The sequence below is a fragment of the Gadus chalcogrammus genome, chromosome 7, assembly GCF_026213295.1.
Source record: "Gadus chalcogrammus isolate NIFS_2021 chromosome 7, NIFS_Gcha_1.0, whole genome shotgun sequence".
Lineage (NCBI taxonomy): Eukaryota > Metazoa > Chordata > Actinopteri > Gadiformes > Gadidae > Gadus > Gadus chalcogrammus.
The window spans coordinates 16496017-16516524 of NC_079418.1; the positions used below are offsets into that span (position 1 = coordinate 16496017).

General features: G+C 47.2%; 3 protein-coding genes across 4 annotated transcripts; 1 reads left to right on the forward strand and 2 right to left on the reverse strand.

Annotated features, from left to right (window-relative positions):
• The first annotated feature begins 98 nt into the window (after positions 1-98).
• ublcp1 (ubiquitin-like domain containing CTD phosphatase 1) lies at positions 99-5975 on the forward strand. The gene is made up of 11 exons (XM_056594175.1): positions 99-224; positions 483-765; positions 931-1022; positions 1582-1667; positions 2168-2283; positions 2667-2765; positions 3052-3089; positions 3227-3325; positions 3554-3670; positions 4587-4714; positions 5186-5975. The coding sequence occupies exons 2-11, from the start codon at positions 612-614 to the stop codon at positions 5211-5213; spliced, it is 957 nt and encodes a 318-aa protein (XP_056450150.1). The 5' UTR covers positions 99-224; positions 483-611; the 3' UTR covers positions 5214-5975.
• Positions 5976-6851: 876 nt separating this feature from the next.
• LOC130386313 (interleukin-12 subunit beta-like) lies at positions 6852-11069 on the reverse strand. Its single transcript, XM_056595151.1, has 9 exons — positions 10983-11069; positions 10581-10668; positions 10362-10463; positions 9516-9683; positions 8956-9070; positions 8486-8655; positions 7918-8078; positions 7216-7337; positions 6852-7049 (listed from the first exon to the last, which is right to left on the reverse strand). Exons 2-9 carry the CDS (start codon positions 10666-10668, stop codon positions 7040-7042), a joined length of 936 nt encoding a protein of 311 aa, XP_056451126.1. The 5' UTR covers positions 10983-11069; the 3' UTR covers positions 6852-7039.
• A 2658-nt stretch (positions 11070-13727) lies between these two features.
• ubtd2 (ubiquitin domain containing 2) lies at positions 13728-19570 on the reverse strand. Of its 2 annotated transcripts, none has more exons than XM_056595683.1 (3): positions 19079-19570; positions 17332-17568; positions 13728-14286 (listed from the first exon to the last, which is right to left on the reverse strand). In XM_056595683.1, coding segments are annotated over exons 1-3 (735 nt in total). In that variant the 5' UTR covers positions 19080-19570; the 3' UTR covers positions 13728-13789. The 2 variants fall into 2 exon arrangements, with proteins under 2 accessions (XP_056451658.1, XP_056451657.1); XM_056595682.1 differs by lacking the exon at positions 19079-19570 and adding an exon at positions 18874-19023.
• Positions 19571-20508: the final 938 nt, after the last annotated feature.

Consider the following 20508-nt stretch of genomic DNA (forward strand, 5'->3'; position numbering starts at 1 on the left):
GATCTGATGCATTTTTTTATACAATAAATGCGTTAACCTAAATACAAGTAACCATGGTAACGGCCTAATATCTCGCGTCACTTCCGGCCAATATCACAACGACCGGAAGTGCAGAGTGTTCATTGAATGAAAGTGAGGAGCAAACTTCATTCGACTTCATCAATTGTCGTTGCTGAAGAGCATATTTTAATAGGGAACCTTGATCGTCAGATATATTTAACGAGGTGAGTCAACACAGACTTGAATGCATCGTTTGCTGAAGTTTATTTCAGGGCGGCCAGCACAACTGATTACCTAGCAAGTGTTAGCTATTTCATGCTAAAAATACCAATAATAGATTTATTTTTGTCTTAGTAAAGGAGTTTGGCCTAATATTCGTTCATATGTAAGCATCTTAGTTTGTTTCTGTTTTCCAAAATTTTAACCTAATACGGCTAACCTTTTGAAACATGATCAACGCTACTTCGTTTGTCTCTTTACAGGGCTGTGTGTGCATGCACTTGCCATCTGCAACCGGTGAAGCGTATGCGCTGGTCAGCGCATCTTTGTGAGCACACACACACAGCAGCAGTCCACGGGGTGTATGTAGGCACGAGGAGACGCTTGCAGTCATGTCTGTATCGGTGATCATAAAGTGGGGCGGTCAGGAGTACTCCATACGTTCTCTGTCTGAGGAGGACACCATAATGGACCTTAAACAGTCGATTAAGTCCTTGACTGGCGTGCTGCCAGAGAGACAGAAGCTCCTGGGTCTCAAGGTGAAAGGTAAACTTTGCCCCCTCAACCCTGACTCCAACCATTATCTCTTTAGGAACTTTGCTGATACACATTTTGCGGTCTAAATAATTATTCCAAACTTTTAGCTACCGGTCCGTCACTTGAGCTCAACTATTTTAAATGGACTATACATTGACCCTCTCTCTCCTACAGGTAAACCAGCAGAGGACGTGGTGAAGCTGGGTTCTCTGAAGCTCAAGCCCAACACCAAGATCATGATGATGGGCACCAGAGAAGAGGGTCTGGTACGTGGAAAGAAGGATTTATAAAAGATTAATACGAGAGTAAAGGTGCTGTTGATAAGATTAAGAGCTATATTTTGACTGTGATTTGTTAAGAGTGATATTGCCTATTGATGAGGGTATGGCCTCATCAATAATGATAACTTTTGATGAGGGAAATGCTCTGTGAGAAGTGAACATGTCTGCTCCTGGCTCTGCATGAGACCACTTAGCTGTTAGACTTCTACCAAGTCATTTCTGAACAGTCTTACCTGATTCATTCTGGAAGTCCATCATGATGAGTGCATGCACTAACCTCACACACGCATACACTTACCTTTTTAAAGGCTCCAACACACGTGGGTCAATTCAATGTTTTTTGTTGGTTCATTATTTTTTAATATTAGTTAGTTCATCTCTATTCTGTGCTCTCTCTTTACTATTTGGATTAGATCTCAACCAGTGTTTTTATTTATTATTAACCAGCTACGTAGGTAAACAAACAACAGCAACCTTTCGGGGTAGTTGATAAAATTCTAAGCACTTAATGTGTAACCAGATGTGGTTTGTTTTGTTTCTGAAGGAAGAGGTGTTAGCCCCACCTCCAGAGAACGATGATGTTGTCAACGACTTTGACATTGAGGAGGAAGTCATCGAAGTGGAAAACAGGTGTGTGTGTGTGTGTGTGTGTGTGTGTGTGTGTGTGTGTGTGTGTGTGTGTGTGTGTGTGTGTGTGTGTGTGTGTGTGTGTGTGTGTGTGTGTGTGTGTGTGTGTGTGTGTGTGTGTGGTTCTATCGAATTAAGGACATTTCCAACATGATCAAATAAAATTCTTTATCCAATACAATTGCAATTTTCACCCTACTATTCGGTGTGCTTCGGTTGGTTAAGGCACTCCATCAAATTTGCAGAAATGGAGCAAGCCTTGTCCTTTTTCTCAGAGCACCTGCAATCATTCTCTGCAAGCATACCTGACCAGCAAGTTAATGTAAGAGACAACATATCTCATGGGAAATGCAGTCTTTATTCTGGGAAGCTGTTTCTTAATCACCCCTGAAGGGACATGAATACAATCAGTAAAGACTAGCATCAGAGACCTGAATTACCATAGAGGATTTACTCAGAACAACTCATGTTTGTCTAGTTAATAGTCAGCTTTGTGTGTCTAGAGAGGAGAACCTAGCTAAAATCGCCCGGAGAGTGAAGGACTACAAGGTGGAGGAGCTGAACCCTCCTAGAGAAGGCAAGAGACTCCTTGTGTTGGACGTGGACTACACACTGTTTGGTGAGTGACGCCTGTCATCTAACTGGTGACCTTTGATCCCTTCTCACCCAGGAGCAGCAGCATGCTGTTGACATGCTAGTGGGGAGCCCTTGTATTGCTGTGACTAGCAGGAGGGTTCTGGGTTCAAACCAGCATATGCACCAACATAGCCCCAGCTCAGCTATCTCTGCTGCACACAGCTTCCCTTTGCAGGCCATCATGTATTTTTCCCTGTTTGACCCCTGCAGCGTGTTAATGAAATGTGCTGGGTGGAGGAAGTGTGCAAGAAAATGTACATTATGTACACTACTTCAATCTATTCATGCTCTGCAGAAGGAGGGCAACCTTTCACTTCCCGCCACCTGGCTGACGGTTGTATTCTGTGTGCGTGGGTGTGGTTGCAGATCATAAGTCCTGCGCTGAGACGGGTCAAGAGCTGATGAGACCTTACCTCCACGAGTTCCTGACGTCTGCCTACGAGGACTACGACATCGTGATCTGGTGTATGGTTCTTCTTTATCTTGCCTCTCTTCTCACATCCCTTACTCAGGCTCCCCTTAACTCAGACCAGTGCGCTAGAAGGAGTGTACTGGACGGCACGTAGCTTTTAGTTTTGATGATCTTATTAGTTAAATTTACTCTGAAAGAATTGACGGATTTAAAACCCAAAATCACTTTAACCCCCAATTGTGCACTTGAGACATGTCATTAGTTAGCCAATACCCTGGGCAATTGATAACGATGTCATGATTTTATTTCCATTCATAAATGTGGTCACACATCCTGCAGCTGCTACAAGTATGAAGTGGATTGATGCCAAAATGAAGGTAAGGACTTTGCTTGTATTTAATGAAATGCATTTGTTCACTACTGTGTTATTCAACTTCAGAGCAGTTAATGTGCCTCGCCAGCAGGGAGCAGCAGTGTGCATCCATTGGTGTGTTTTTTTGTGTGTTTTGTTAAGGAGCTAGGAGTCATTGACAACCCAAACTACAAGATCACCTTCATGCTGGACAGTGCAGCCATGATCACCGTGCACACACCCAAGAGAGGCGTAGTGGAGGTAGACATGCACACACACTAATTTCTCTCTTTTTACACAAGATGATTTTAGGCAAATAAACAGTTGATGCATAAAAATAAAAAAGCTTCTCTCTACCTTATAGTCCTATAGATGGTTTATCGTCTAGTCCCAACAAAGTCTCTTCATTCGAATACATCTGCACAGTTCCTTTACCAGCACAGCACACACATACCTAAAAGAAAGAACTGATCTGTGTGGTTTTGGCAGGTGAAGCCGCTGGGCGTGGTTTGGGGCAAGTACGAGGAGCTGTACAGCAGGAAGAACACCATCATGTTCGACGACATCGGACGCAACTTCCTCATGAACCCGCAGAACGGCCTGAAGGTAATCCAGCCTCTCCATCTGCCCCCGTCCTGGGTGGGGAGAACCGGGGGCCGACCAGAGTCACACCACTATGAATCTTACGAAGTGTGGCTAACCACGCTGTCACAGCACAACTCTGCCTGTGGGAGATTGAATACAATCCAGAGCATAGTCTACAGAATCTAAATAGAATAAGAGAAAACTCGTACTCTTAGCTTTTGGCCCTTTAAGACGCGTACAGGCCTTTCACACATGAACTCTGGATCGTCTCCGGAAAAGTCGCCCATTCCCACATGCAACACACAGCCGGGGATGGGCTGAACAGACGTATTCACACATCCTGGAGGTACTCCGGATACTCTAGGTGAGGGGTGGCTCCTGGGTTGAGCGTGTAGGAGGAGGAGGATATGACGCCGAAACTATGCAGCGGTAGTCAGCTTTGTTTACAACACATGTAGATCGCAGGCGAGGTTTCCAACTCTGTGATGCTGACTCTTTTAGCGGGGATATCAACACTGAATTTAGACGTATCCGCGATTTCAACAGAAGAGTGAGGCTGAAAGATGTTGGGAATCAAAATATAGGCGGGAAGAGAAAAGTACAAAGCAGCAGTCAGATGTTAGAAACGCTTTCCACACACAAGCAACATGCCCACTTGATGGTTGAGAACTCTCCGGACTTTACACAAGTGGCCTGGCGGGGGTACACTCTGGAGGGGAGGTTGGGACATTTGCGTTCAATCACCTAAAGCCCCCCCCCCCCCCCCCTCTGGATATAATCCAGAGGGTGTCCGCCTTGGTGCATGTGAGAAAAGGTGTTGTAGTGTTGTAGTTGAGCTCAAGATAAACTTTGCACATTGTCATGGTAGTGTGAATTGTAAAGCTAGATCCATTGTGTGTGTGTGTGTGTGTGTGTGTGTGTGTGTGTGTGTGTGTAGATACGACCCTTCATGAAGGCCCATCTCAACAGAGAGAAGGACAGAGAGCTGTATAAACTAGCTCAGTACCTGAAGGAGATCGCCAAGCTGGAGGACTTCACCGGACTGAACCACAAACACTGGGAAAGGTAAGCATTCATGTTGACCTAACATCATTGATTGACGGCGCATGCATTCAGATGAGCTGTTTCCAATAAAAGCCTTTTTGCATAATGTACAATGTATATACAAAGCAATGCCAAATAGCTTATATAGTATAACCATCGATATGCAGCAAAGCACAATTTTAAAGGTGACACATACAGAACTGTAGAAATTGGCTTCTGACGGTGTTAATTATGACAGCAGGGAGCTCCAGCACCAGCCTGATCCATTTCCAACGCAGTCGTACATTTCAGATCATCTGAATCTATCATAAAGGGCGGAGTGGACCCAGCTAAATGTAGTTGAATGGGATTTGGATAATTCCTCCCACAGTTCGACTCCCCTCCCCCATGGCTCATATGACACTGCGATATTCACCTTTTGTTTGATAGAAATAGAGATTTATTTCATGAAAGATTTTGAAGGACTGACCAAAATGATATTTATGCTCACAGGTACTTGTCCAAGAGGCAGAACCACTGATGACCAGGGAGCGGACACACACACACACACGCACACGCACACATAGCACACTCACAGACGTATAGCACACTCACAGACATGTCACCTCACAGGACTGAGATGGGCCTCCTATATTCCTGCTGTTTGTCTCTCTGTGTGTGTTCTTAAGCATAATTCATGAGTAATTCCCATCAACGCTTATTACAAAGGGACTCATGTGGGGAGGAGCCTGTAGCCACAGGGGTAGCAGTGGGTCTCGAAGCACAGCAGGTGTGTGTAAGATAAGACAACAGGTACGTGCGTGACGACAACACTAACTGCTCTGTAAACTTATGCAAGCAGCTACACGGTCCTTTATGGGAAAGTAAAGGCTGATAGTTCAGCTTAACAGCTGTGCGTCTACACTGGCGTTGTTGTTTCACCAGTAGAAAACCAATCCTATGATTTTATAGGGGTTAGAATAAGCTAGTTATTAACCAATATTTATGTATGCCAACTGTAAACGTATCATCATGAAGCATATCAAAAAGAGGGATTGTCGAGTTTCATATAAAGGTGGGCATATAATGTACCGAAATGTACCTATGCATCCTTTTTTTTCTTTCTTTTTTTGTACTTTTCCAAAATCAGTTTTTGTGTTGCAGATTGGCCGTTCTTTCAGTCCTATGGTTTACATTAGTCCGTGATGGGTTTGTGTGTTCAAGTATCAAAGCGAACTGCACCGCTTGACCTACAAACGCAAAGCAACCAACATTTGTGTGTGTGTGTGTGTGTTGGGGGGGGGGGGGGGGGGGGGGGGGGTGGTTTAAAGGACAAGGCTGGAGTTGCCATAATGCTTTCCTCCTGCTTTAAAACCACGGTCTCTCTTGCAATTTGCAAAAGGACTTGTATTTTGGACTTCTTTGTATTGTCAAGAGGAACATGTGTAAAAAGACATCATCACCATCACAGAGACGCAGTGCTGCTTTTGGCAGCAGGATGCATCGTTTCCCTGAAATCGTTTTCGTTCTCTGCCTCGGTCACCTTTACCTGGGTGTTTAGGGGAAGAGATCTTGGCCAACCAGAGCACTGAGGTCACCCAACACACACGAGCTAGCTGCGTGAGCAGGCACAAAGCAGTGTTCCTTTTGAACATTTCAATTTCAATATGTCCTTTTTAAATATCGGACTCATCCGTTAATCAGCTTGTGTTTGTACATATATGTAATATGTATGTATAAACGCATTTGCATCACTAACAGGTCCTAGTAAAGGGTGTGCAGGGGCAGCCCAGTATACGTTTAACAATGTGTGAGATGAGTGTTACATCCTGTGTTACTAAGATAGTTGAACCTCTTGGATTCACACCAATGTAAGAGCTGCTTTTTATTTTCAGTATTTTTTCGGCCTCTTTGTGTATCTCTGATCCTTGTTTTGGCTGTAAATACAAAAATAAAATTTTGTACTAAAACAAATGAAGTGTGTGTGTGTGTGCTTGGACTATATGTAATACAATTGTCATTGGTTTATTTTTTTTGATTTGATTCATTTAGATTTTTGATTTCTCCTTGCTTTCAGTTTCAAACTGAATTATAATGTGCATGAGTCACGTTTGTTCTCTTATCGTTATTTTGTGCCGCATTCAAGTAAAGAAAGTTTGAATCTTAACTAATTATCCATACTTCAGTTTTAATATCACATTTTAAAGCTTTTATAACACAGTGAAAACAGCAATCATAAATACTTAACACATTTACAGGAAGTACAATTTATGTCAATGGTTTAAGTTAATTTCTTTGAATACTTTATCTGCACCAATTTTGTCGTGGTTCCTTCAAATGCGTTCAGTTGTATCCTTGGTGATTGTTTCACACAGCCCTTCAAACCAAAGAAGAAACGTTAGTTAGGACTCTTCATCCTGCGGTAACTGAAACGTGACTACACAGTAACTACTTCCCTGTCATAGTTGTAACTATAGTGAGTTGTAAGGAGTGAGCTCAACTAAACAGTCGGGTTCCAGTTGTGTTCAGTGAAAAATACTCACAGCTCAGAATACTCTCCCCATGGGGCGCCTGTGTACTTGTCCTGCGCCCGAACGCAGAACACGTACTTCTTAGGTTTTTTCTTGTAAATGGGAAAGCTTTTATCGCCCATGATTTCGGTTTTCTGCGGGGAGAGAGATAGAGAGAGATGAGATGGATGACCACATCTTATTATTTCCCCGTAGGTTATATCATAGCGATGACGGAAAGGACGAGATTGCGGTTGCAAGCGGTCGAAAGGGGGGCAGGGCGGCTGGTGGCAGGACTAGGTGATTATATTTCCCAACACTGGCCTGGGAACGCCTCGGGATGCCCCGTGAGAGTTGGTCAATGTGGGCCGGGATAGGGACGTCTGTGCTACAGCAGCCGCCCCCGTGACCCAACCCCGGGGTTTGGACGATGAGGATGAGGAAGTTAAGCCACCGTTCTGAAAATGACTAAGTAAGTATTTTTGTGTGTGGTGACAACTTGTGTAAAAGGGCCGGCTGACCTCTGCCTGGTGTTATGTTAATTGTTTCCTGACCATGATATAAATCATCATATTAATCATATCGATGCTTGGGTCATGTGGGACACGGGGGCGCTTTATTAGAGCAAACTAGTGAAGAGGAGTGTTCTCCCCGGGCCCTGGTACATACGGAGCAGGCCCTGGGTGGAGGGCCCCCTGTGTGGAGGGCCTCTGGGACCCGGTGCAGCTTGCCTACCTCTTTCAAAGCGGGGCAACCCTGGCAGCTGGCGCCCTGCTGGACCCGCTTCACCTCAAACTGCAATTGGTAGTAGGAGCAGGGCCTCTCCCAGAACTCAGGCTCCTCCCAGAGGAACTTCTCCCCCTCCAACCGGAGGTTGGTGACACGCCCGGGAATCACTGGGGGAGAGGGGGAAGAGGTTCATTTAAAGGTTGGTCCTGGTGAGAGCAGGTGGGTGAGATGTTCTGGACCACACATGCAAATCAATTCAAATAAAAAATAAAAAGATGAACCTATCATTACTTGCCCGCTGGAAGGAATATATATATATATATATATATATGTTTTTGATGGTTAATATTTCTTTCTTTGTATCCCTTCCTCTTTATTGTTGAAGGTGCAAAGAAAGAACTGAACAGACAGTCCCAAGGAAATACGAGTCGAATTGAGAAAGTCAGAAAGTACAGAAATCAAACTACTCAGTCAGACGTATTATAATGAAGTCCCAAACCCCCCCATGCCATGTCTGAAATGAAAAGGCTGTGGCCCTGGAGAAACCCTCCCCTACATCCGGACGAGGGCCTACCGATGTCTCTCAGGAAGAACACCCTAGAGTACTTCTCCAGCCGGGCGTTGCTGTAGATGTAGACGCTGAAGTCGATGAAATGGCGTTCCTCTTGTTTCACGCAGCCTCTCTCATTGCACCGGACTCCTGAACCGTCCGCTTCCACCTCGCAGGCGATCGCAGTCGAGTTACTGGATTGGAGATTCAATGTTATGTTAGACTGCAACGCAATTATTGAGTGTGTGTGTGAGCATGTGTGTGGCTATGTCTGTGCGTGCAGGCGTACGTGTGTGTGTGCCTGTGCCTGTCAGTCTGGGTGTGTGTGTGCGTGCGTGCATTCGTATTTGTTCGCTTGCATGCAAGTGTGTGTGTGTGTGTGTGTGTGTGTGTGTGTGTGTGTGTGTGTGTGTGTGTGTGTGTGTGTGTGTGTGTGTGTGTGTGTGTGTGTGTGTGTGTGTGCGCGTGTGTGTGTGTGTGTGAAGGTCCCTCACCGCTCTGCCTTCACCAGCAGCACAGCAGCGTTCTCACGTGTCTTGGTCCACCTGCAGTTGAAGGAGCCACTGTAGTTGTTTCCTGAACACTGGATGTGCTGAGTATCACTGCTCCCTGCAGAACGACACACCAAACACTCGTGTTAGTTCACTGAAGAAGGTCACGGCTGATTCCCTGTGATGCCCTGGCAGCATCTTTGTGGGATTGAGCCATTCGGGAGACATGACTGTTTGACATCTCCAATCATCTGTACATGCCCACCTGACACTACCCTCCTCCAACCCCCCTCCCTCCCCCTCTGCCTTCTCTCCCTGCCTCCTACCCCTCCTCCCACCCCCCCTCCCTCCCCCTCTGCCTTCTCTCCCTGCCTCCTCCCACCCTCCCTCCCTCTCCCCAAGCCTCCCTCCCTCTCTGCCTTCTCCCCCTGCCTCCTACTCTCCCTCCCAGCCTTCCTCCCTTTCCCTCTCCCTTCCTCACACTCCCTCCCCCTCTTTCTTCTCTCCCTGCCTCCTAGCCTACCACCCTACCACCCTCCTTCTCCCCGCCTAGCCTCCCGCACCTGGCAGCTTTTCCAGCAGGACGGTCTCGTTGTCGGGGTTTAGCTGCACCAGGACCAGGGTGTGGTTCAGGTAGCTTCCGTCGCGGCGCAGGTGGCAGGAGAAGTTCCCTGCCATCATCTCTTCCACTCTGACCGTCAGCTGGTTCCCCACATACCTCGTGCTCTGGCCTGTGGACTCACCCAGAGAGGCCGCTGATGTGAATCATGGGTTCAGGAATGGCAGCCAATGTTACTAGTACCAATGCACTAGTACAATTATATTAATTAGACGGCATCAATTAAGTTCTTCTAATTATACTAGTACAATTAGAATATTTTGTGTCAAGAGACCACCACAAACTTTTGTTTTATTACTTTATTTTTATATCACCTAGACTGAGCCTAAATCAGCAGCTTATTTATCATGTTTTAGTGAATGTTGATGATAATGTTGCAGTAGGCTAAACAAATGAGGGTAGCAGCCAGCTCTAAATCAGCCTATATATTGGACATGATGGGCGTGGACAATAAATGACTGCTTGTACAATGAAACAGAGCTATGGTTATTAGGCTACTCTAACCCTTTATTTTGTAGGTTTAAATTGAAGTAGCTTTTTGACGAGGCATTACATTTTGATCGGACTCATTAAGAGGGTAACAGGTTGAATGATTTGATAAAACAGTGAGTTAATGCTGTTCATCGTGTCAAGAACAGGCCACCAGCCCTGAGCAGGAGAGCAGTCAGACACTAACAGGACGCAGGCGGAGGATGAGGAGGGGGAAGATGAGGAGGAGGAGGAGGAGGAGGAGGAGGAGGAGGAGGAGGAGGAGGAGGAGAAGGAGTAGGAGGATATTGACTAGTTGTACCATTTTTCTTCCAAACCACGTCCTGGTCCTTGTAGGCTTCGCCACAGACCAGCGAGACATTGGACGGAGCTTGTGGACCATGGGGCACACTCAGAACCAGCACTGAAACCACACAGAGAGTATGTTATGGGGGAGAGAGGGAGAGATAGAGAGACAGAGAGAGAGAGAGAGAGAGAGAGAGAGAGAGAGAGAGAGAGAGAAAAAACCCCACATACATACCTTTATCCATTGGGCTGTAGATTGTCACTTCACAGCTGACAAAATTTGAAGCCACACACACAACCATAAGGGCTAAAAGACCTCTCATCTGTAAATCAGAAGTAAACAACTGTAAGGACATGTATCTATCCATTGTACATATGTTTCAATATCGATCAGTCTGACTAATTACCATTAACACTAACCAACACTATAGTATTTCACCCTCCACATAATGAACGAGTGAACACATTAATTACCAATATTCCAGTCTATTTAGGTTAATTTATATGTTAATCATATCCCTATAAATAATGTTAACATAATTTAATCATTAATGTAATATAATTTAATCATTATAAAAGCCTGTATTAAAAGGCTGACTAGATTTGACATAGCATGAGTAAAATTTGTCCATCTTACCTTGATAGCGTGAATTTAATAATAAGATGTACTGTCTGACTACAGTAAAATGCAATGGTGAAGTCAGTGTTGAAGGCAGTATTTATGTGCACTAAAAGCAGAACGCTAAAACTTCCCCCAACCTCCAAGCAGAACTGCCCCTTCTGTGTGTTCTGTAGGGCAATGTGTAAATTCATAGTGCTGAATTTAAAACTGTTTTTTCATTTATCATTGATTTTGGTTTAGTAAATCATTAATTATTTCAATTTTGGGTAGAACCTTTTAGCTTTATTAGCAAATTATTATTTGATGATTCACCTGTTCGACAATATGTTTACTTCCTGTGCAAAAATAATTGTTTAGAATTGAATATTTATGCTGCACATAAACAGCAAAAAACTAACTAATTTCATAACTAAGCATGACTTTATTGTGTTAAGAGGTTTCCCATTTAAAATCTCTAAATAAATGTTAATGATAAACACTAATAATAGTTTGCACTAAAAACAACGCAGTTGAATGTCCACATTAAGAAGGAGGTCAGTCCTGAATGTGATGATCTGTCTGCGGTCAATGCCAGCCCTCCTCTGGATGGGGTGTCAGATCAGGGGTTCCCAACAGGGGGTACGCGTACCCCAGGTGGGGAGGTTCTAAGGGCTACTATGAGCCAGTTTGAAATGAGGGAACATTTGTAGATGTTGCGTTATTCGATAATAAATATACGTTGATTGTTGCTGATAAGACATTCAGAGCAGAAATAAGAATGCCCTGACGCCCGGTCAGCATTAATAGGTCACACTGTGTTGAGTTCGATGCTGTGTTGTCTGGTTAGGGGTCACAATTCCTGTTCCGAGTTACATGAAACTATTCCTCCTTTTTCTTTCAACATAACTATAGCCAGTTTAGGTAGAACTCTGGCCCTAAAATGAAACGGCATTCCCGCTCCTTCTCTGGAAATTAAGCAGAAATGTAATAAATTCCATGAGAAAAATTGTTGTGAGGTTGACGGGATGAGACGAAAAAGAGAAGTGAAAGATCATTTAGAATAGAGAATGCGTGTTGGACAGGTAGTTCAGCGACAGAATGAACCGCATATCTCAGGTCCGCTGGTGAGGGTCCCTTACACGGATGTGGAAGTGACTATTGTCCCCTTCTGTGACCACAGAGAGGAGTCAATGGGTTTACGACAAGGGAACCATGTACCAGTTTGAATAAATAACCTTTTGTTAAGCATTGTCTAGCCTCTACTTCCCCTGCTACGTGAAAACCTTTGGTCAACTACACGTCTCCCAGCTAACACGTCGATGCGCTCTAATCATGCCACTAAAGGAAAAATAGGGCTTTCTCCGTCACCCGCACTCCCACACACTCTCTGTCACGCTCTCTGTTGGGAAGGTCGTCACAGGGATGTGAAAGTGTCAGTATCTATCTAGCTGTCACTACATGTGTCACAACCCCAATATTTGTGAGGTAAGAGAAGATCAGGTGAAAGTGCTCGTCTAGAATCTTTTTCTGGCTGTCTACTTTCATGTTATAAATCCCCAGAAACGCCTGACCACCCCCTGAGTCCTACGCCTATGTTGGTTCACACTCTCATCGACGTAACTCATGTGATCCTCAGCCTTCAGGATGGACCTCAAAGGGAAGCATCGCCAAACGAGGCTGAATTTGTGATCTTGAACATCTGAACGTCTCCGTGGTCCACTCTGATAAAGATCATTTAGACATTCTTAACTTCTAAACACTCGTATGTACTGAGAATGGATTTTGATGACAGACAAGCCATTAAAGTAGAAACAATGGGCAATTTAATTAAAAACATTGTATTTCATCAAAATATGAAGCTGTGTTCCTCCATTCATCGCGTTACCCCATTGGCAGAAGGTGGCTCGATACTGAGCAACCCCCCACTCAGGAAACATCCATGCAACCCCCCCTCCCCCCCGTGTAGTTTTGTTGAGTATAGAGTTTTTCTCAGCTGAGCTTCTGCAAGATTACTAAATCAAGAGACTAAATGCAATGAGCCTTTTTTTGTGTGTGAGAATATGAATTTTGCTATACGTGTACGTCGTTCCCCTTTCGGGTAAAGCCCCCGTATGATATCAGCATGCTGGGGAGATCCTGGGGACTGAGAGGTCTGGGTGGTCTGTGGATAGGTGAGAGTTCCCCAGTGGGGTCTACGCTGCTCTACAATATCGTTGATCTGATGCAGGGAGAAAGGGGGGGACAAGGAAGGACTCCTGAAACTAGTCAGGCTGGGTCAGAAGGCCATCGCGCTGTGTAAGGGTCAAACCCTGCCCTCTCGTCAGTCTGGGCCTGGATTGGGAATTAACTAAAACTGCATTCCAACTCTCGATATCAGGGTCCTGCTGCACTCCAGCTGTTATAATGCTTATAATTGGAGACTGAAGGACGAGACAACAAAGACATTGCTAAAAAATGAAAAAAAACAGCCTCTGAACTGCAACCCCGAAAGTTCAGAGTTATATCCATATTCCATTTGATATTTTTTTTTTGGTTTCCACAGGAACAGTCTCACAATACGTAGAAAAGAATAGTGAGAATACCATGGTGTAAAACCAGGACAGGGCAGGTCCACGTGACTTAATCTCAGGCTGAACGCCCCCAACACACACACACAGCATAACGGAGCACCGAAACACACGCTTCATAGAGGATCTCCACCACCCCACCCCTCGTCCATCCCCACCCCACCCCCCCTCTCCTTCCCCTTCGATTCCCCCCCACCTCCCCTCCACCCTGCACCCCGTCTCTCCTCCGGCTCCATCTCAGGTCCAGTCAAACGTGTCTCCGGGTCCCCCCCCTGGCTAATAGTCAGCGGGGCTGGCGGTGGGGCGGTGGTCCTCCGGCTCCGTGCACGGCCCCTCCCCCGCCGCCTGTCCGTGTCCGAGCGGCGGCGTGTCCGGCGCGGGGGGCTGGCTGATGATCACCTGCACCACATAGTCCCGGGACACGTTGAGCTGGTCCAGCCGCAGGCGGTCCGTCAGGGGCCGCCCGGAGAAGAACCAGCGCTGGGCGGCCGGCGCCACGCCCTCCACCGCCTGCAGGCGGCGCTTCATGGCCCCCACTGTGTCGGCCGAGCGCACCGCCAGCCGCAGGTCGCGGCCCGTGGAGAGACGCAGTCTGAGGAGGCGCTCCCCTCCCGGGGCCGGGGTCGCGCCCGACGGGTCGGCCGCGCCCGAGTCCGGGTCGGAGCCGTCGGGCTCGTCGGAGTGCTCCTCGATCATGTTGACGGGGGGGCAGAGGCAGTAGACGGGCAGCTGGTAGCGGTTCCCCAGCTCGTCGTAACACTCCGTCAGGGCCCCTGCAGCGAGGGAGAGATGGGGGGTTAGGGACCAGGGTTAGGGACCAGGGGCCCTGCAGCAAGGAGACGGGGGTTAGGGACCAGGGGCCCTGGAGCGAGGGACAGATGGGGGTCAGGTACCAGGGGCCCTGGAGCGAGGGAGAGACAGGTTAGAGGTCAGGGCCCCTGCAGCGAGGCAGACGGGGGTTAGCGACCAGGGGCCCCTACAGCGAGGGACAGATGGGGGTCAGGTACCAGGGGCCCTGGAGCGAGGGAGAGACAGGTTAGAGGTCAGGGCCCCTGCAGCGAGGGAGACGGGGGTTAGGGACCAGGTGCCCCTACTGCAAGGGGCCTAAGGGAACAACGTTAAGGATCAACTAACCTAAACCATAATTACGTGTTTCTGGTAGACAGTGAATAGGTGAATTCCCAGATAAAAACATGAACACCAATTACTTTCTACCCACTCAATAAAGAGTTACAAATACAACAACCACCTAATTGTTGGATACAATTTGTGAAGCACAATAATTCGGTCACAGCTCCAAAACAAATTGGTCGGAGCTGTGTGCAGAGTCTGCAACATCTCATGTTCAAAGCATGTACAAAGTACTAGAAAACATTGTTACAGGCAAACCCAATAATTTGTTCCCACCGGGAACCTATAAAGACATCCTGTTCTGCTCTGGGTGCGTCCGTCTGGACTGCAGGGCTTGGAAAATGAAATGGTTTCCAGGTGACGCTAGCTTGTGGAGGGCCAGGAGTTTATACTTGCAAACCGTTAATGCTTGGGAAGGAGGCCATGCCCTGCCCTCAGTCTAGGGATGCACCGATCCGCTTTTTTCACCTCCGATACCGATACCGATATCTGAGGTTTAGTATCGGCCGATACCGATCCGATACCGATATAGAAAAACAGCGCGAAATTATGGCTACAAACTGTAAGTTTCATTGAGGGGAAAAGACTGGGATCATGAGACTTGACTTAAACATTTCCTATTTAAAAAAAAACAAACAAATAAACAGATGTAAATTAACTGAATTAGTTATTTATTAAATAATTATGCACCAGTAAAACAATTGTAATCATAAATATATATTGTGACTGGTTCAGTCAGTGCAAACGGATTCAAAATACAATGTAAAACAAAATAAATAATATAATAATAATAATTTATATAGTTTAGTGCAAATAAAAAAAAAATATATATATATATATATATATATATTTTTTTTTTAAATATGGATCGGCCCATTTGTCACCGATACCCGATCTAGAAATGTCTTCAATATCGGTACCGATACCGATACAAATATCGGATCGGTGCATCCCTAAGTCTAACCTCTATCCACCATTCACCTACATATATTCCTTTCAATGTCTGCGTTTCACAAGAAATAAGAAGTACAAGCAGGACAACACAACACATGAGACTGGCTGATGTGTTGTTGGGAGGGTGGATTAAACCGTGTCCCTACCATAGAAGCTAATGAATGACGCTAATGGCTAATGGGCTCTACTGTAAACTGAGCTGGGTCTTAACTCAAACCACCAGCGTAAAAGGAGCGGACGGTTTTGAAAGGGAACAGAGTGGGTCGTGTCTGAGTCACCAGATTCCCTCCTCCTGGCCCCTGTGGATCCCACTCTGACCATGCATCCCTGGTCTAGGTGGGACCCACCAGTCCCTCCTCCTGGTCCCTGTGTGTCCCACTCTGATCCTGCATCCCCGGTCCAGGTGGGACTTGAAGCTGGCCTCTGTTGTGAGTAACAGACGCCCTTGATTAGTTCCATCCCATCAAATGAATGCAGTGATAGGTCCAATGCAGTCTGGCCTTTGAAAGCATGCTGCTCTTCATTAGATCTCCACCTTCTTTCAGCATGACTGATGTCTAATGAGCAAATGGAATTTAGTCATTTAATTTGTCAACAACACACACCCACAGACCGAGAAGGGGAATATCATGGGGAAACTGTGAATTTTAACAGGATAAACCCAATGCAGTTCGCACGAAAAACTGCAATAGAATCAGAGTCAGAGGTAACGTTTCGGAACTTCTCCAAAAGTAAATGACGTAAGCTTTTGTGGTGCCCTGAAGAATTAACATGAAAGGGGAACAGTTCCATAACCAATGCAGTGCCGATGGAATGTTGGGTTGATACAGAAACCAACTGCTGTTTATTTGAGCAACAATGGCACAATCTGGAGAAGTGGACCAGGGGCATGGAAACAAGTAGAGTGCCCTGTGACCAGCAGCTCCAGGACCAGAACTACGTGCAGCAGACTGCTCATCATCTGACCTGGTGCCTAAAGCAAGCCCTATGTATAGTGGCTCCAAGATAGAGGATGGCATGGTATTCTACACTGCCGTGCACAAGTGCACACACAGGAACACAAAAGTCAGTGTGACTGAGTTACCGTGGGGCAGGGTGAGAGGGGAGTGAGTTACCGTGGGGCAGGGTGAGAGGGGAGTGAGTTACCGTGGGGCAGGGTGAGAGGGGAGTGAGTTACCGTGGGGCAGGGTGAGAGGGGAGTGAGTTACCGTGGGGCAGGGTGAGAGAGGAGTGAGTTAGTCACCGTGGGGCAGGGTGAGAGGGGAGTGAGTTACCTCGGGACAGGGTGAGAGAGGAGTGAGTTACCATGGGGCAGGGTGAGAGGGGAGTGAGTTACCTCGGGACAGGGTGAGAGAGGAGTGAGTTAGTCACCGTGGGGCAGGGTGAGAGGGGAGTGAGTTACCTCGGGACAGGATGAGAGAGGAGTGAGTTAGATACCGGGGGGCAGGGTGAGAGAGGAGTGAGTGAGTTACCGTGGGGCAGGGTGAGAGAGGAGTGAGTTACAGAGGGACAGGGTAAGACAGGGTTGAGTGAGTTACCGTGGGGCAGGGTGAGAGAGGGGAGTGAGTGAGTTAACGTTGGGCAGGGTGAGAGAGGAGTGAGTTACCGAGTGACAGGGTGAGAGAGGGGGGAGTGAGTTACGGTGGGGCAGGGTGAGAGAGGGGTGAGTTAAGGTGGGGCAGGGTGAGAGGGGGGGAGTTACCATGGGGAAGGGTGAGAGGGGGGTGAGTTACCATGGGGCAGGGTGATGCTGGCTCCGTCCAGGATGGCCTGGGCCAGCATGTGGTCGCCGCTCTCGAAAGCACTGGCTGCGGCCCGCAGTGCATCCCAGATCTCCTTCCGGCCCTCGAAGGCGGGCGCCGTGTCCCAGAACTCATCCCTCTTGCTCCGCAGCTGGCCCTCAGTCATGGGGTAGTCACTCTTCCATTTAGGCCTCTCTCTCTTCAGGGGCTGGTTTCGCCCAAGAGCCACTGCAATGCGGGAGGAGAGAGTGGGTGAGAAAGAGATTGTGGGGTGACAAAAGGGGAAGTGTGGTGAGAAAGTGGAAGAGACCCAACAGTAGGGTGAAAGAGTGACAGAGACCCAACAGAAGTATTCATTGGGATTATGAGGATCCAGTGAAGTACTAGGTCAGGGGACACATCTTCATCATCCAGATCTCGGCGTGTGTCGAGTGTGCCGAGACAACTCTGGTTCTGTTCGGATGGTAGCTGACAGTTATAATGGTATTAGAAATGCAAGCTCTTTATCATTATATCTTTGTCATTACATTGCCTTGTGACGTTTGTCCTATTAATAGGATGTTTATGTTGTGATGTAATGCAAACAATTAATTAAAAAGTGTGGTTGGCACATGTCAGGTAAGGACTTCGGGGGTTTAGGGGGTTGCATGCTGATGTCTCTGACAGCTGACAACACGTCAGTAGCCTACAGGATGAGGTGGTCCTAATCTTATCGATCCACACTGAAGTTACAGACCTGTCACCATCTGACAGCTCAGGTCATAATGAAGCAGGCACATGATTTAAATCACATGTGTTAAGTACGGTTAATAACATATATCAAGTAACGTTGGCGCTGGGTAAGGAATCCGGATTTTGAAATTGTCATCATTTTTAGGGCATAATACCAATGAGTGTTGCAACCGTAGTTGAAGCAGTATAACCAAACACAACTTAAACATAAAATTGGAAATAACAATAGGTATCCACATATACTCTGGGAATACCTATTAATTGTTAGGGTACGGGAGAACTGTTGCTTTATTTGAGCACACCGCTGCACAACCATGACGTTTCGCAGCCTAATAAACAACCGATCCTATCGACAGGCACGAATCGATCCGTTATTTATTGGTAAACGACTGATCGCCGCCAACCATCCGATCATCAGTCAGGACGTCATCTAAACATTGCCTTTATTAAAACATCCCAACAGAGCTAGTCGGCTAGGTAGCTGCTGGCCTCGGCTAGCCGGTTAGCTCTTCAAGACAAGCCGCCTCTGGAGAACAAAGGCGGCCGCACGACGACCCCGAACCCCCGGGGTTCAGATGAACGGCGGCCCGGTACGTCGTTCCGCGGGAGGCCCGGGGAGCGCGCTGGAGTCGCGTCTGCCCGGCAGAAAGGGGGAGAGGGCGGGTGGGCGGCGGGGAGAGAGGGGAGAGCCCCCCTAGCATAGAGGCGGCGAGGCGGACCCGAACAACGGTCACTAAACAGGAGAACGCAGCAGACCCCTGTGCTGAACCAGACCACGACCCGCGGCCTCGGGACCCCTACCTCCAGTGCCGTCTGAGTTTTCGTTTAAGCTGCCTGAAGAATCGTGGTGGCTCCCCACACAGCCACCCATGGATGTTCCGACCGCGCAGCCCCGGCTAGCTACCCCCCGGACCAGAGCTAGCCCCTCTTGTTTTGGTCCCCCTCCCTCCTCCTTCCCCCTCCCTTTCCCTCCCTCCCTTTTCTTCTCCTTGCTTCCTCTTCTTACTTCCTCTGCTCTTCCCTTCGGGACTCACGGAGGCCGTGCGGGGGAGTGGGCTCAGACATCACGACTGACGGGGCATAAGGAATGATCAGCGGACCCACGTCCCGCACCACCAGCAGGGGACCAACACCGGAGGACCGACACGACACCGGAGGAAAATTACCTCTGAAATAAAGCAGCACGGCCAACGCTTGGCATGTATCGAAGATGATACAGTGTACAAAATAAGAAAAAATATGTGGAGATCCGTTAAAGCAACACCATGAGTGTGTCCTCTATTTGCATACATGGATTAACATGAATGATAGGACTCGTTACTTTACATAGGCCTAGGTTTATGAACAAGAATGATGTAGGACTCTTTACTTCACACAGGCCTAGGTTTATGAACATAAATGATGTCGGACTTTCGAACTCATCCATGATCCCATTCATCTAATATTCGTTTATTCGTTGTTTTTGGTTGATTATTTCTCTGCTGTAACAGTGCTTTTTGGCAATAAATCTTATACCATTGGAAAACCTGTATAGTTCCCAGTTTCAAATGGTGCCCCATTTGTAAGGAACATGCACTTGTGGGATGAGCAGAAGAGCTGAGTATGTGGGATGCGCCCATGAAAAGTTTGACTAATCTTCTCAGCCAATGCCAACCAGTTTATTCTGCCATTGACTTGTTTGGTGTTTAGGGGATTGGATGATTGAAGTTTGAAAGAACAAGAAATATTGGCAATTAAACAATTGAATCATTTCACAAACAGGAGCCTCAGTAGCGTGTGGAAGAAACATACACAGCCACAACAGCCTGACACCTCCTCCTCATGCTGATCACCAACCTGGTCGCGCACTGCTGTGGGATGGCATCCCATTCTTCAACCAGCATTTGTCGCAAGTCAGCCATCGTGGTTGTGTTGGTCACTCTGGCACGAACAGCACGCCCAGGCTGATCCCACAAGTTTTCAATGGGGTTGAGGTCAGAACAGCTAGCAGGCCATTCCATCCTCTCCACTCCCACATTCTGGAGGGAGTCTCTGATAAACCCCGCCCTGTGGGGTTGAGCGTTGTCATCTTGGAGGATAGAGTTCGGTCCCAGACTGTGGAGATATGGGATTGCCACTGGTTGCAGAATCTCATCTGTATATCTATCTGCATTGCCTCCAATGATGTCAAGCCTTGTTTTTCCAGTGAGGGAGATGCCGCCCCACACCATCACACTGCCTCCACCAAAATATGTTATTCTATCGGTGCAGCAATCAGCATAGCGTTCTCCGCGTCTTCTCCACACTTTGACCCTACGATCCAACTTCCGTAGGCAGAATCTGGACTCATCACTGAACATAATGTTCCTCCACATGTTCAGGTTCCAGTGCATGTGTTGCCAACACCAGCGCAAACAGGCCTGACGGTGAGGGGCAGTCATGGCAGGACTCCTGGCA